The sequence below is a fragment of the Mus pahari genome, chromosome 1 (assembly GCF_900095145.1).
Source record: "Mus pahari chromosome 1, PAHARI_EIJ_v1.1, whole genome shotgun sequence".
Classification (NCBI taxonomy): Eukaryota; Metazoa; Chordata; class Mammalia; order Rodentia; family Muridae; genus Mus; species Mus pahari.
This window is the reverse complement of record NC_034590.1, coordinates 125107064-125123529: the sequence shown is the minus strand read 5'-3', so window position 1 is coordinate 125123529 and position 16466 is coordinate 125107064. Positions and strand designations below refer to the sequence as shown.

Sequence of the window (16466 nt, the reverse complement as noted above, 5' to 3'; positions counted from 1 at the left end):
GCAATAAAAAAAAATGAGATCTTAACAAACTTGAAATTGAAAATTTATTAACACAAGATACACAAATTCATTTTAAGAGCAATATAGTCTAAAAAATACTAAACAAAAGCCTAAGCTTTGAACCCCAATTAATTGTATAAATTACATATACAGCTATATGCTGTTAAGTGTGAAAAGTGTTAATAAATCACACATGGAATTTAAAGTTCTGCCCATGTGTCAACTAATTATTAAACAGTGTAATGATCTGTCCTAAAATACTGTGTAAATTGATATAGGCTGCTGTTCACTTAGTAGCTCAGTAAAGAATATCACTTCAACAATATTTATCTGCCAGGAACAGAATAGATACTGTGGATTGCATTCACTGTCCCCTCTCATTTATCAGTATAAACTTGAAGACTTAATTAAAACACAGTCTCAACCTATTGATTGACTTAGGTTAGTTTTATCATTTGCACAAGAACCATGTTCTTTTCTTCATTATTTTTATTGGTTTTACTTGTCTAATTCCTAGCTTCCTCTTCCAATAGGTAAACACATTGTGACAATATAGCATTGAAAGATCTTTTTTTCTTTTGTATCTCTGCAGAAATATGAATAATATAACAGTCAAGAAATAACCTAGGATGGAGATTTTTATGTTTGTACCTCAATATGAAATCAATTGTTCAGAAATATGTTGAAATAAATTTTAACATTAAAAATACATAGTCATTATATCTGCTTCTGCCTTTTGTGAATTATTCTTCTATCTAAAATGTCTATGCAAGCTTGTCAGTTATTGGGAAAAAGAATCGATTAATAGTCAATATGCAATCATCAAGTCAGACACAAAGTACAGTCTAGGTATTATTATGGGTACTCTTTCTCAGATTATACTAAAAAGATCTCAATTTCGCTAAGGTAAGAAGAATGGAAAAATCAAGATTAGCTTGAACCAATTTCCAATTTGGTAAAATGTTCATTTTTTTTCATTTAAGTGTTGCTCAACTCCTCTCTATATGCATTGCAAACACTGTAATAACATGTATGACCCATTTTTTTAAGTTTCAGCTGTAAAAAAAATGCATACGAGGTGCTAGAGGGCTGGACCATGGATTAAGAGACCACATTGCTCTTGGAAAGAATCTAAGTTCTGGTTCTAGCACCCTCATAGAGCAGTTTAAAACTCCTGGTAAATCGAGATCCCCTTCCTATGACCTGGTCTATTCTTCAACTAATGCATAAAGAAGCACAGACCCAAAAGATGCAGACATGTAATTCAAAATTAAAATAAATGAATAGAGACATTGGTGCAAACCTCATGATTTAGGATTGACAATTTTAGAAATCATTTTGATATTTGACATTCAGTATTTTCCTCACCATGGTTGGAGATCACAGCAATCCCTCAGGTCAGAAGTCCTTCTATACCAACAACCATTATTATTGAAATGAAAAGTAAAGATCTACAAAGCATGACATGTAGAGTGTTTCCACCAAAATAATGAGATGTGGAGTCATTTCTGATCTCAGAGACAAATGCATGGAGAACTGGAATGAATCATAAGGACTTCATGAGCTCTCAAGATTTCTGATGCTCCTGACTTTACTGGGTAAGAAGGAAGCAATTAAATAAGCTGTGGGATGAAGCTGACTACTTTTGTATGGATCAATGTGTTTACATTACTTGTTACTTCTTGTTTTTTTTTTGTTTTTTGTTTGTTTGTTTGTTTGTTTTTTGAAAAAAATGGTGTAATTAATGCTCGGGGAGATGCAGACTTTTAGTATATAGTACTAACAATGCTGTCAGATATCTAGCCCTATATCTACTACCATAATCAAGTAAGACCATCTGTACTTATCGTTAATAACTGTGCCTCCCTCCCATCATGTCAATTACATCATCCAACTGGTTTCACTTTTGCTGTTAGTCCCTAAATGTAATCCTGAAGTGTAAAGACTTGTGAGTTTGTGCTTCAGTTAGTAATTGAAGAGCATCCACAATGTTAATTGTGTCAGGGTTATCTGTTTTATTTTTGGCTTATTACTTGCATTTATATGCATGAAATGCCCATGTCTATGTATGCAAATTGCATGTGAGTGAAGTTACACACATGCCAGCATTCTTTTCTGTTCTAAAAATAAAACATTGGCCCCCCAAAAATTAAAAAATAAAGGTTTTATTTTTATTACACTCCCATGTCAAAATCTATCATGGAAAGGAGACAAATAAAAAATCTGGATGCAAGAACTGAAGCAGCAACCATGAAAAAAGTTACTATGGGCTTGCTCTCTTGCTCTCCTCGGCTTTCTCAGCTACCTTTCACATATATTTCAGGCCCAACAGCCAAGGATCCTACCATTCTAAAGTGGACTATGCCCTCCTATATCAATTATCAATCAAGGAAACACTCACACTGATGTTCCTACAGGCCATCTGATGGTGGCAATTCCTTAATTAAAGTTCCCTCTTCTTGGATATGAACTGGTACACTGGTGTGTGTGTGTGTGTGTGTGTGTGTGTGTGTGTGTGTGTGTGTGTGTGAGAGAGAGAGAGAGAGAGAGAGAGAGAGAGAGAGAGAGAGAGAAAAAAAAAGAGAGAAACAAAGGAGAGAGAGAGAGAGAGAGAGAGAGAGAGAGAGAGAGAGAGAGAGAGAGAGAGAACAATGGTAGATAATATCAGGACATTTTGTGATTGCCATCCACCTTATTAATTGAAGAAGAGGCTCTCAGCTGAACTCAGAGTTCACCAATAATGCTAATCTAGTTAATCAGTTTACTCAGGGGATCCTGAGTCTTTGCTCTCAGGGTGCTGGAATAACATGTAGGCTACCATGAATACGTAGCCATTTCTGTGGAATCTAAGGATCAAAACTCTAATATTTATACCTGCTACTTACATGGTAAGGAGTTTACCCACTTACCCATCCCTCCATTTCATAGAACCACTTTTTAAAAAGACAAATGTGCCAGTGTGAGGATATTACAAATTAGTTTTCCTAGTTTGCAATTACAGAAAAATGTGCTAATGTAAGCATTTGCTTATTATGAGTAAAGATGACTTAAATGGCTGATGACATAATTTTAATGGATTTATGCACTTGTAATATTTTGATAGCTAGGAATTTTGTGTATTATACAATATATTTCCATTATGTCTATTTCCTACTCTTTTACTTCTAAATCCTTCTATAGCCCTCCACCACTGTTTTTTCTGCCGATACCATGCATTCATCTTAAAGCCCTCTTAGTCAACATATTACTGCTACAGGCTAAAAAAAAATATGCCTATTTGTAAGATATGCACATTGGCCCAATAATGGCATGATCCCTAATTATATTCTAAAGATTTATTCTTAGGCCCACTGTTAAGAGTAGTCTTCATCCCTAAAAAAGTAAATTTTCTTTACAAAGGTTCAGTCCACTACAGAAAACTATAACCAATCAAATTCAGAGTTTTGGATCCCAGTCCTAATAGGCATATCTGTATTATAATTCCCATAGCTATAGCTCAAATGTCATTGTAAAAGAATAGACAAGCTTGGGAAAGCCAGAAGATGAAGAAATTTGCTGTGAGATTGCGTCTCCTATTAATGTCAAATGCTATACTCATAAAGTTTCACCAATATTATTCCCTAAACATGAACTGAACAAGGACAAGAACAATACACTGGCAAAGTGTATAGGGGAACCCCACGTGTCATCAAACCTATACAAAGAACTTCAACAAACAGTCACAAATGAATTCTTAGAGCAAGACCTTAACCAAAGAGTATACCAATTTATATATATATATATATATATATATATATATATATATATATATATATAATGTAATATAATTATATTACAATAATACAATATAACTATATATATACTACAATATTCTTATAATGTATTATTGTAATATAATACAGACATAGTATGTTAAAGTTAACTATGTATAAAACAGACACACACACACACTTTGAAAAAGTGGATCATGCATTTGAAATAGATTTTTTTAAAATTTATATATGAAGCAAAGCTTTCCCAAGTAGCCTGCTAACCCAGGGGGACCTCCATTCTACCAATGCTCCCTTCCCACTTCCATCATACCTGAGACTCCTGAACCAAAGACTCTTTCCAAACCCATCTATTATACTCTGCCTGAGCTCCACTGTCCTTCCCATATGCATCTCCACATGAACCTGTAGCAGATCTACATGCCTGCCTTTGGACCCTAGAAAAACCCAGTCTCTATCCTAGAAGGTATGCCCTAATCAGTGACACAAGGACACAGGGACACAGGAGACTTGCTCTAACTAGGGACAAGGAGGCCTGCCCTAACCAGAGATAGCATTGCCTGCCTCTCAGGAGGTCTGCTCTAACCAAGGTCAAACAGCTTTACCTGCCTTCAGTTCAAGAGACCCAGATCAATTAACACCAGAAATAACCAGATGGCAAAAGGCAAGCACAGAACCAAAGCAACAGAAGCCAATGTAATTTGTCACCATCAGAACCCAGTTTTCCTAACACAGCAAACCCTGGAGATGCCCTAACACACCTAAAAACAAGATAGATTCTGACCTAAAATCCCACATCATGAAGATGATACAGACCTTAAAGGAAGATAGAAATAATGCCCTTAATGAAATAATGGAAAACAACAACAAATAGGTAGAACACTTAAAGAGAAAACAAACAAATCCCTTAAAGAAATACGGGAAAAGAGGATGAAACAGGTAAAGGAATTGAACAACATGGTCCATGTTGGGAGCAACCTTGTTTGAATGTTAACTGCCTTGTCAGCTACAAGTGCTTACTTACGAAGTCTTGGCCTTAGTAGAAAAGCACTAGCTTAGTTGAGATTTCTGTGGGAAAAGATGAGGCCTTTTTAGGAAAGTAGTACCCACAGTTAAGAACAAATAACTATAGATCTTGTGGACAGATACCTAGCAACCCACTCTGTTCTGTTCTTCCTGCTGAACATTTTACCTAGCCAATATCCTGCTTTTGGGAAGAGGTGTATTCCCCTAGAAACAAAGCAATACAGAGTCATCCCTCTCCCCATATCCTGCTTCTATGGGTATAAAACCTGCCTGGGAAAAATAAAATTTGTCAGCTTGATCAAAGTTTTTTTGACTTGTTGTCTGTTATTTGTGGTTCTTGTCCCCCATTCTTTCCACAGGTGGTTCCTCAGATACTGTTCAACTATCCCATAGGTCGGGACAGGTACAAGAACTTAAAATGGAAATAGAAACAATAAACAAATCACAAAGGGAGGCAACCTTGGAAATGAAAAATCTAGGAAAACATCAAGAGCTACACATCAAGCATCACCAACAGAATACAAGACAAGAAAGCGAGACATTAGGGTGTAGAAAAACCAAAGAATATATCAACATATCTGTGAAAGAAAACAGAAAGTGTATAAAGTTACTAACCCAAAACATCCAGGAAATTTGGGACAAATTAAAAGAATAACAAAAATAAAATAGAGTGAAGATTCGCAGTTCAAAGGGCCAGAAAATATTTTCAACAAAATCATAAAATAAAAAAACCTTGAAATTCCATCTCACTCCAGTCAGAATGGCTAAGATTAAAAATTCAGGTGACAGCAGATGCTGGTGAGGTTGTGGAGAAAGAGGAACACTCCTCCATTGCTGGTGGGATTGCAAGCTTGTACAACCACTCTGGAAATCAGTCTGGTAGTTCCTCAGAAAATTGGACATAGTACTACCGGAGGATCCAGCAATACCTCCTCTGGGCATATACCCAGAAGATCTTCCAACTGGTAATAAGGACACATGCTCCACTATGTTCATAGCAGCCTTATTTATAATAGCCAGAAACTGGAAAGAACCCCTGCTTGTGGACGTTGTACATCGTGGTGCGGAGCCTAGTGCGCACCACGATGTACAACGTCCACAAGCAGGATGTTCCTCAATAGAGGAATGGATACAGAAACTGTGGTACATTTACACAATGGAGTACTACTCAGCTATTAAAAGCAATGAATTTATGCAATTCTTGGGCAAATGGATGTATCTGGAGGATATCATCCTTAGTGAGGTAACCCAATCACAAAAGAAGTCACTAGATACTGCTTGTGGACGTTGTACATCGTGGTGCGGAGCCTAGTGCGCACCACGATGTACAACGTCCACAAGCAGTGTATAGGAAGCCTACAGGCTACAAGGTAGAGTGGACCAGAAAAGAATATGCTTCCAATATATAATAATCAAAATGCTAAAAGCACAGAACAAAGAAAGAATATTAAAAACTGTTTAAAAAACAACGGCCTTTAATCCCAGCACTTGAGAGGCAGAGGCAGGTGGATTTCTGAGTTCAAGGCCAGCCTGGTCTACAGAGTGAGTTTCAGGACAGCCAGGGCTACACAGAGAAATCCTGTCTCGAAAAACTCAAAAAAAGAAAAATGGCCAAGCAACATATGAAGGCTGACCTATCCGAATTATACCAGATTTCTCAAAAGAGATGCTAAAAGCCAGAAGATCCTGGATAGATAATTTGCAGACCCTAACAGACCATAGAAGCCAGCCCAGGCTATTTATTATACCTAGAAATACTCTCAATGACCATAGATGGAAAAACCAAGATATTCCATGAAAAAAATTAAACAATATCATTCTATTAATATGGCCCCACAGAGGAAACTACAAGAAAAACTGCAACACAAGGAGAATAACTGCTCCCAAGAAAACACAAGAAATTTACCATCTCATAAGAAACCCAATTATAGATTAACACACACACACACACACACACACACACACACACACACACACTACCACCCCCACCAATGAAAAAGAGGAACTAATAATCATTGGTCTTTAATATCCCTCAATATAAACAGCCTCGATTCCTGAATAAACAGACACAGGCTAAAAGGATGGATATGCAAACAGGATCCATCATTTTGCTACCTACAATAAACACACCTCAGCAGCACAGACAGTAACTACCTCAGAGTAAAAAAACCTAGAAAAATGTTTTCCAAGCAAATGGTCCCAAGAAACAATCTGGAATTGGCATTCTAATTTCTAATATACAAAGAATAAATAAAACCAAGTGATTTTTTTTTAAAAAAGAAAATCAACAAGATATTTAAACCCTTAACAAAACTAACTAAAGGGCACAGAGTCAGTATCCAAATTTACAAAATCAGCAATGAAAATATATAACAACAGAAACTGAGGAAATGTAAAAACTTATCAGATCTTACTAAAAAAAAAAAAAGCCTATACTCAAGAAAACTAGAAAATCTATAGAAAAGGGGTGATTTTCTAGACAGATACCATGTACCAATATTAAATGAAGCTCAGATAAATTATCTAAACACTCCCACAAACTCTAATGAAGTAGAAGTCATTTAAAACCTCCCAAACAAACAAAGTCCAGTGACAAATAGTTGTAGTGCAGAATTCTACAAAACCTTCAAAGAAGAGCTACACTGTCATTGTTAAGGAGACACCGGTCAATTACTGGAATAGAATTGAAGACCTAGACATGAACTCACACATCTATGGTCACAAGATACTTAACAAAGTATCAAAATCATACAGTGGAAAAAAAGAAAGCATCATCAACAAATGGTGCTGGTATAACTGGCAATCTGTTTGTTAAAAAAAGTACAAATTGATCCGTATTTATTACCTTGTACAAAGCTCAAGTCCAAGTGGATCAAGCGTCTCAACATAAAATCAAATACATTGAATCAAGTTTTTGATTTTTCTATTAGATGTTTTATTTACATTTCAAAAGTTATTCCCCTTCCTGGTTTCCCCTTCGAAAACCCATTTTCTCACTCCCCTCTATCCTATTCCTATGAAGGTGCTCCTCACCCACACACTCACTCCTGCCTCACCACCCTAGCATTTCCCTATGCTGGGGTATCAAGCCTTCACAGGACCAAGGGGCTCCCCTCTCATTGATGCCAGATAAAGTCATCCTCTGCTACATATACAGTTGGAGCCACATGTCCCTCTATGGCTTTGGTTGGTAGTTTAGTCCCTGGGAGCTCTGGGGGCTCTAGTTGGTTGTATTGTTGTTCTTCCTATGGGATTGCAAAACCCTTCAGCTCCTTCATTCCTTCCTGTAACTCCCCCACTGTAGCCTCTGAACTCAGTCCGATGGTTGGCTGAAAGCATCCCCATCTGTCCATAAGGCTCTGTCTGAGCCTCTCAGGAGACATGAATACTTGGCCCCTGTCATCAAGCACTTCTTGACATCAGCAATAGTGACTGGGTTTGGTGGTTCCATGTGGGATAGATCTCCAGGTGGGGCATTCTCTGGATGGCCTTTTCTTCAGTCCCTCCTCCATTCTTAATCACTATATTTCCTTTAGCTAGGAGCAACTCTGAGCTAACTTCTGAGAAGAGTGGGTGGCCCATCCATCACTGAATCTACTAGGAGGAAATATCTTCAAACACATTGGCACAGGGGAAAATTTTGTGACCAGAACACCAATGACTTAGGCTCTAATGTCAATAATTGACAAATTGGATCTCTTGAAAATGAAAAGCTCCTATAAGGCAAAAGACACTATAAATAATACAAAAGAGCAACCTGCAGATTGGGGGGAAATGTTCACAAAACCTGAATCAAAATTTTTGCCCCAGTATTATTCCTGTCTAAACAAAATGCTAGGACAAAAAAAAAGGAACAGAAACTGAAGGAAAGGCCATCCAATGACTGGCCCAACTTGGGGTTCATCCCATGTGCAGGCACCATACCCAGACACAGTTACTTTTTTGCTTGCAGATAGAAGTCTAGCATAAATGTCCTCTGAGAGACTAGATCAGCAGATGAATGACACAAATGCAGATACTTAGAGTCAACCATTGGATTGAGGTCCTGCCTGCACCCCTAAGAAAGAGGTAAGGGAAGAACTGAAGGAGTTGAAGAGGATTGAAACACCATAAAAAGAACAAAAGTATCAACTAATGTGGACCACTCCGAAATCTCAGAGACTAAGCCACAAACCAAAGAACATAGATGGCCTGGTCCAAGGCACAAACACATAAGTAGCAGAGGACTGCATTGTCTGGCCTCAGTGGTAAATGATGAGATTAATCCCCTAGAACCTTGAAGCCACAGGAAAGAGGATGCTGGCAGGTGTGAAGTGGGGCCTGGTGAAGCACACTCTTAGAAGCAAAGGGAAGAGGTGAAGGTGTGAAGAACAAGGTAAGAGGAGCCAGGAAGTTGAGAAACATTTGGAATATTATTAAATAAAATAATTTAATAAAAAGAAAAATGTAGAGAACATAAGAATAAAAATCTAAGTTTATAAATAAATAAATAAATAGTAGACTTGATTAAAGATAGAAACAATGAAAATACTATAGAGAAATGTATGGAAGATATTTAAAGGCATTACTTGGCAATGGATGGAGAGTTTTTCTCTTTGTTTTGCAGAACACCATAAAGAAAAGATAAACAAATAAAAGCAATTAAAAATATGATTGTCTCAAGGTAGAAAGAGCCTGTTTGGTAAAGTAAATAGTCCATAGAACAAAAGAAACAATTATAGTATTGGACAAAAATAGCCGAAATTGTCTATCTGCAAGGGGGTTCATTTTCAGACTATAAGAATAATTACAAAACTCAAAACAGACCCTGTAGGAAGACCAGCCATCTCAACTCACCTGGATCCCCAGGAACTCTCAGACACTGAACAAACAACCAGGTAGCATAGACCAGCTGATATGAGCCCCCCAATACATACACAGCAGAGGACTGTCAGGTCTGGACTCAGTCAAAGAAGATGCACCTAACCCTCAAGACAGTGGGAGGAGGTGTGGGATGTGGAGCAATGGGAGGGTGCACTGGGAGAGAGATAAAGTCTGGACTGTAAAAAAAGATTAAAGAATAAATAAAAAAATCTTAAAAATGAAAAGAAAAATAATAACATAACTTAATAGTAAATAACTGATAAAAGAGAATGGGTGAAATGGCTTACTGGGTAAAGATGCTTCTTTAAAAATCTGATGATCTGTGTTCAAATCCTAGATCACATGAAGGAAGGAGAGAACTGACTTCTATTCTCATACTTCTACACACTAACTCTGTAATCAAGTAAATGAAGAAACGTGCACACACACAATAAAACTTTAATAAGTATAATTAGCAACCAGTAGAATCAAGTAGACATTTTTGTTAAATATAACAAAGAGTATCCTATAGAGTTCTAGAATGGACAGCTCCTAAAGAATGATCAATGATTATTAGGTATTTTAGGAATTTACAGTTAGCTAGAAACAGAAAACTCAAATGTCTTGTTGGACAAAGGGTTACTATAGGTAGAAATAATGTATATTTTTGGATAGCCTGGAAGAAATTTTAAAATGCTAGAAGGAAAGATTATGGAAGTTTTATCACAAATGAATAATACTTGTGAACACAGATATACTTAATGAAATTTGAACATTTACAATGTACATTATGTATAGAAACATTTTACGGTACCTCGTTAATGTGCATGACTTTTGTGTTTTCATTTATTTATTAAAAATGAACTTTAGTTTCTATGATGCAAAAGGAAGTTTGGTCCCCATGGCTGGTTAATTGTGTTTTTTTTTCTCTAAGAAGAGAGTATGAGGATCTTCAGGTATACTCTCGGGATTCTCCAGAGCTCTCTGAGTGTCTATAATTCTCCTCTCACCTCCTTGGACTAGCCTCTGAAATACCAATATGACACATTAGGGAACACAGTGCATGTCATTCTCCACTGGATCTTATTTACTTTATTAATGATAGTCATTGTTATCATATGCAGATCTTTGGACTAATGTGACTATTAGATTTCAGCCTTCAGGAAAGGTGAGAAAAAACAATCAAAGATAAAATGTCACATTGATTGATTTCTATTTGTCAAGCTCTTTATGTGTTTCCTTAATGATTCCTGGTTTTTTTTTTTTTATACATACATAAACTGTGAACTATGAGACACAAGTAATCTTGTTTTGTATTCCTGTAGTATGCATTCCTGCTAAGGAGGTAAGTGAATATTCCAAAGGAAGAGGGAAAAAGAATGGTAAAATCAGAAATTCATCTGTGCAGAAGTTCTGAACACTTCTTGCTTTATACAAGCTATAAAATTTGACAATTTTCTAAGAGCAACCAGCTGGAAGAAGTTTTGAGAAATACCATATAGTACAATTTTAAGATGTTTTTTTCTAGAATAACTGTTCAAGGTAGAATATTACCCAACTTTACACTGCCTACTTACAAAACAATGTGAATTATAATTCCATAAAATAAATGGGCTTTGTATACCTGCTGTGAGTTACTTGAAAAGAGTGCTTTAAAAATAGATGATCTAGTATATATGTCTTCTAAGAACTTGAACTCTCTATATTTTAAAGGATATATCTTTATTCCAAATTGAATCCGAGGTTGAACATTCTTTCAACATAATTGCAAGCTCAACACAAATAGTAATTACAGTGTTGAACAATAATGATTAATATTAAACCTTATTTGACCTAGACATACCTTCATGTTTTTGGGTATATCCTTATCAATGTATCGGAAATGCCATATTAAAAGCATGAGAAATAGTGAGGAAAAATGTTAAAATGCAAATCAGAGCTCATTATTTCATTCATAACCTTCTAGTACTAAGAAGAAACATTTCACGGTTAGGTTAAGTATAAGGTGCTCAATTAATATTTAATGAAAAAAGTTATATAGGGACCAAACTTTTCTCATAGACTGCCACTCAGTTTGATGTGGTTAAATGAAAGAAAAAATATTCATTTTAATTAAATGAAATATTTTAGATGCATACCTTTCAATGCTTTAAAGGTTTAGTTGTGATATTAAAAATGCAGAAAATTTATATCTCTTCTGCTTGACAACTTACTTGAAGGTAACAGTAACTATACTATTGACAGAAACCAGGCTGTTTCTATACTATTTATTGCAGGTAAGAACAGTAGTATTAGTTTTACACAGCCCAGGATAAAAGAACAGGTACATAGGCACACTAAAAGAAACCAGTTTTATAGTTACTAAACTGTCAACATGTGGCTAACAAATATATATCATTTCTATTTTTGGTAGAAAATCAATTAGAATCTCACAGATTCCAATTCCATTATTACCCCATCCTTAAACATTTTTAAAAATCAGTTCTATATGTGGAGCTGATTTGCCTACATGTATGTCTATAACAAAGATGTCAGACAGACCCCGTGATACTGGAATACAGACAGTTGTAACCGGCCATGAGGATGCTGGGTCCTTTAGAATAGAAATTCAGAGCTGTAACCACTAAACCACCTCTCTAGCTCCTTATTGTACTCATTTTGATTTTTAAATTTTTAAGGCCTTCTGTTGATTAACTGATATCATTAATGGAGAACGGAACAGAAGTGACATGGTTCATCCTGGTCGGACTCACCAATGACTCACAACTGCAGCTTCCCCTCTTCATCACCTTCCTTCTCATCTATACTGTCACCTTTGTAGGAAACCTGGGGCTGATCCTGTTGATTCTCTTAGACTCTCGGCTCCACACCCCCATGTACATTTTCCTAAGTAACCTGTCCTTAGTGGACTTCTGTTACTCTTCAACAATCACTCCAAAGGTCATAGCTGGAATCCTCACAGGAGACAAGGTAATGTCCTACAATGCTTGTGCCTCTCAGATGTTCTTTTTTGCAAACTATGCCAATGTGGAAAACTACCTTTTAGTCTCCATGGCCTATGATCGCTATGCAGCAGTGTGTAAGCCCCTACATTATGCCACCACCATGACAAAACGTGTGTGTTCATCTTTAGTCATTGGCTGTTATATCTGTGGTTTGCTGAATGCTTCCATCTATACTATGGATGCATTAAGTCTCTCCTTCTGTGAGTTCAATGTGGTTCATCATTTTTTCTGTGATGTTTTGGCAATCATGATTACATCTTGCTCTGATAGACATGTTAACGAACTGATTCTTGTTTATTTAGCCAGCTTCAATGTATTTTTTGCACTTACACTCATTTTAATATCCTACATGTTCATTTTTACCAACATACTAAAGATGCATTCAGCTGCAGGATATTGTAAAGCTCTCTCCACGTGTGCCTCACACTTAACAGCTGTTTTCATTTTCTATGGAACGATCATATTCATGTACTTACAGCCCAGGTCCAGTCACTCCATGGACACTGACAAAATTGCATCTGTGTTCTACACCATGGTCATCCCTATGCTGAACCCTCTAGTCTACAGCCTGAGGAACAAGGATGTGAAAAGTGCATTTACAAAGATTGTATTGAGGTTAAGATGATATTTACAGCATCGATTTTAGGATTTTAGAATGCAAAACACTTGGATATATTCATTTCATCTTAACTTCATAATGAATCAAATTTTCCCACACTATAACAAATTTAAGAGTGTGAAGTGACATCTTCACCTTTGCAATACAGTGTTGGCTTTCAGAATGCTAACATCATCTTCAGAAGAGTAAGAAATGAACAACATGACTATGATAATTATAAGTCAGACTGTGAAAAACTTAATTTACTGTATTATATTTAATCTTTTTCCATGAAATATTTTTTCTGTCACATAAATACAAATCTATGCAAGCAGGTGCATACAAAGTCCTTTAAAACGAAGACGCATTCATAGATTTCTTAAGAAGACTATTGCAAATGGATGTTAGAAACTTTCAGTAATATGACATGGATTTGATATGTGTTTATACTTTTATGTTCAGTTAATTGTGCTCCTTTCTGGATAGGGAATGTCCAAATTCACATAGCAAAAATTTATTTCTTAGCTAATGACTAGAATATAGGGTAGTATTGAAAAGTGATACTTGAAACAAGTAGACTTAGTTAAAAAAATGTTAATCCTTATCTCATCCTCCAACCCAGTGAGGGCTCACCTGTATAGAGCCAGAAGTCATTGGAAAATGAAGCTACATCCTTTATTCCTACCAAGTGTCACTAAGTTGAGCACAGTGGCACTTGCCTGCTCTCTCAGCACTTAGGCAGCTGTGGCTGAGTATCACTTAAGTTGAATGTTTCAAGATCAGACTGAGCAGTACAAGATATCTCAGCAGCAACAACAACAACAGTAGAGGGAAATAGACAAGGAAATGAGATATATGAACAATTAAGTTGTGAATTCTTTATTTTCATGGACATGTTAATTACCCTGTTTGAACATGAACTTTCTACTTTAAACTCTTGTATAAAATCCACTTTATAATGTGGTGAGGTTCATCAGTCATATTTGTATGATACCTGGTACTTAGTAGGTGCTCAATAAACAATAACTGCCCAAAAAATGTCAATCCCTAACATCCTATAACCCATTGAGGGCTCAACTAGAAAGAATCGGAAGCCAGAGAAAAGGAACTTCCTTCTTTTTTTAAATTTTCTTATTTATTTATTTAAATATTTTAATCACTTTATATCCCAATCACACCTCCTGTACCTTCTCTCTTCCCAGTTCCACTCTTAGAACTACTACCCCCATGGTCTGCTCCCCTTCTTCTCAGAGAAGGGGAGCCTCCATTGGGTACTACCCAACCCTGCAGCATCTATTCCCTGCAGGACTAGGCACATCCTCTCCCACTGAGGCTCAACCAGGAAGTCAAAGTATTGGTTAAGGAGATCCATTGGCAGGGAACATAGACTGAGACAGCCCTGGATCCAGTGTTTGGAGACCCACATGAATATTAAGCTGCATATTTTCTACAAAAGTGCAGGAGGCCTAGATGCAGCTCCTGGATTCTCCATGGCCCAGGCTCTGTGAGTCCCCATGGTTTCAGATTAATTGACTCTGGAGGTCTTCTTGTGGTGCCCTTGACTTCTTCAACTTTCTAACCTTTATCCCCCCACTCTTCCATAAGACATCATGAGCTCTGCTTAATGTTTTGCTGTGTATCTCTGCAACTGCCTCCACCCAGAATTAGGTGAAGCCTCTGATGAGACAGTTATGCTAGGTTCCTACCTACAAGTACAGCAGAGCATCATTAATAGTGTTAGGGGTTGCATTATTCATATGGATGTGTCTAAAGTTGGGGCAGTCATTGACTGGTTGTTCCCTACATTTCTGCCCCATCTTTATTTCTGGACATCTTTTAGGCAAAACAAATTTGGAGTTGAAGGTTTGGTGGGTAGATTGATATCCTGCACCCTGTATCCTATCGCTTCCCATCACAGACCTCCAGCCTATCAAACAGATAGGCTGTCCCCATCAATTTTTATTCTTATTCCCAGCACTCTCTCACAGAGATATACACTTAAACGCCTGAAAATTAAAATGAAGGAAACTTTAAGAAATCCAATATTTAGATGAGATATGGTATGCTCACACTGGTAATTTCCAGATCTATATCTATATATACCTATGGAGATCTGATTTTATAATAAAAAGTCAGAAATATATAATAGAAATTATGCTGTTCTAACAGCATGTCAGCACACAAAAAATATACATTGGTCTATATATACCACCCTGCATAAAACTCGAACCCAAATGCATCAAGGACATCAACTTAAAATTGAATACTCTGAAGCTCATAGAGTAGAAAGTGCAGAATACTCTTGAATGCATTGGCACAGGAGACAACTTTATGACTAGAACACCAGAATTGCAGACACTAGGATCAATGATTAACAAATGAGAACTCATGAAACTGAAAAGCTTCTATACAGTTAAGAACACCTTCAATAGGACAAAATAGCAGCCTCTAGAATAGGGAAAGATTTTTACCACCTTCATATCTGGGAGAGGGCTAATTTCCAAAATATATAAAGAGCTGAAGAAACTAGACATCAACAAGAAAAATGATTCAATTAAAATTGGGGTTCAGATCTAAACAGAAAGGAAACACAAGCTCATACAAATACTCTGGAAATCAGTCTGGTGGTTCCTCAGGAAATTGGACATAGTATTACCTGAGGACCAAGCTATACCACTCCTGGGCATATACCCAAAAAAGTTACTCCAGGGAGAAGAGTCACAGCTTCTGGGAAGGAACCCGTGTCTGGTCCCTGTCATCCAGCGCCTTTCCCCGCCCAAGGAGGGGTGTTCGACCAGGACCAGTCCCCAGTTCTGACTAGGCATCCGACGCCTTTCCCCGCCCGCCTGAGGAGAGGTGGAGAGGTGTTCTCTGGGGAGTCCCCAGGCCTGATCCAGCATCCAGCGCCTTTCCCCGCCCNAGGAGGGGTGTTCACCCGGGACCAGTCCCCAGGCTTGATCTGGCATCCGGTGTCTTTACCCGCCCGCAGACTGATCCAGCATCCAGCGCCTTGCCTTGCCTGAGGAGGTGTGTCTGCCTGGGAGCAGTCTCCTGTCCTGAGACAGAAGAACTATCTTTGCTCCAGTCCACTGCCAGTTAGAGGGTGGCCTGGAGAAGGGACTCAGCTTCTAGGCTCCTGTCTGCACTGGCAAGAGTGTGGACCTCAGAAGCTACACAGCTTCAGGACAGAAAGAAGCAACCTAAATTTTGGGACAGACTCTATTT

The 16466-nt window shown here is 37.4% G+C and overlaps 1 protein-coding gene across 1 annotated transcript; it reads left to right on the top strand.

Moving 5' to 3' along the window:
* Positions 1–12264: 12264 nt before the first annotated feature.
* On the top strand, positions 12265–13353 carry LOC110325683 (olfactory receptor 5B3-like). The gene has a single exon (XM_021203805.1). It carries the CDS (start codon positions 12345–12347, stop codon positions 13266–13268), a length of 924 nt encoding a protein of 307 aa, XP_021059464.1. The 5' UTR covers positions 12265–12344; the 3' UTR covers positions 13269–13353.
* Positions 13354–16466: the final 3113 nt, after the last annotated feature.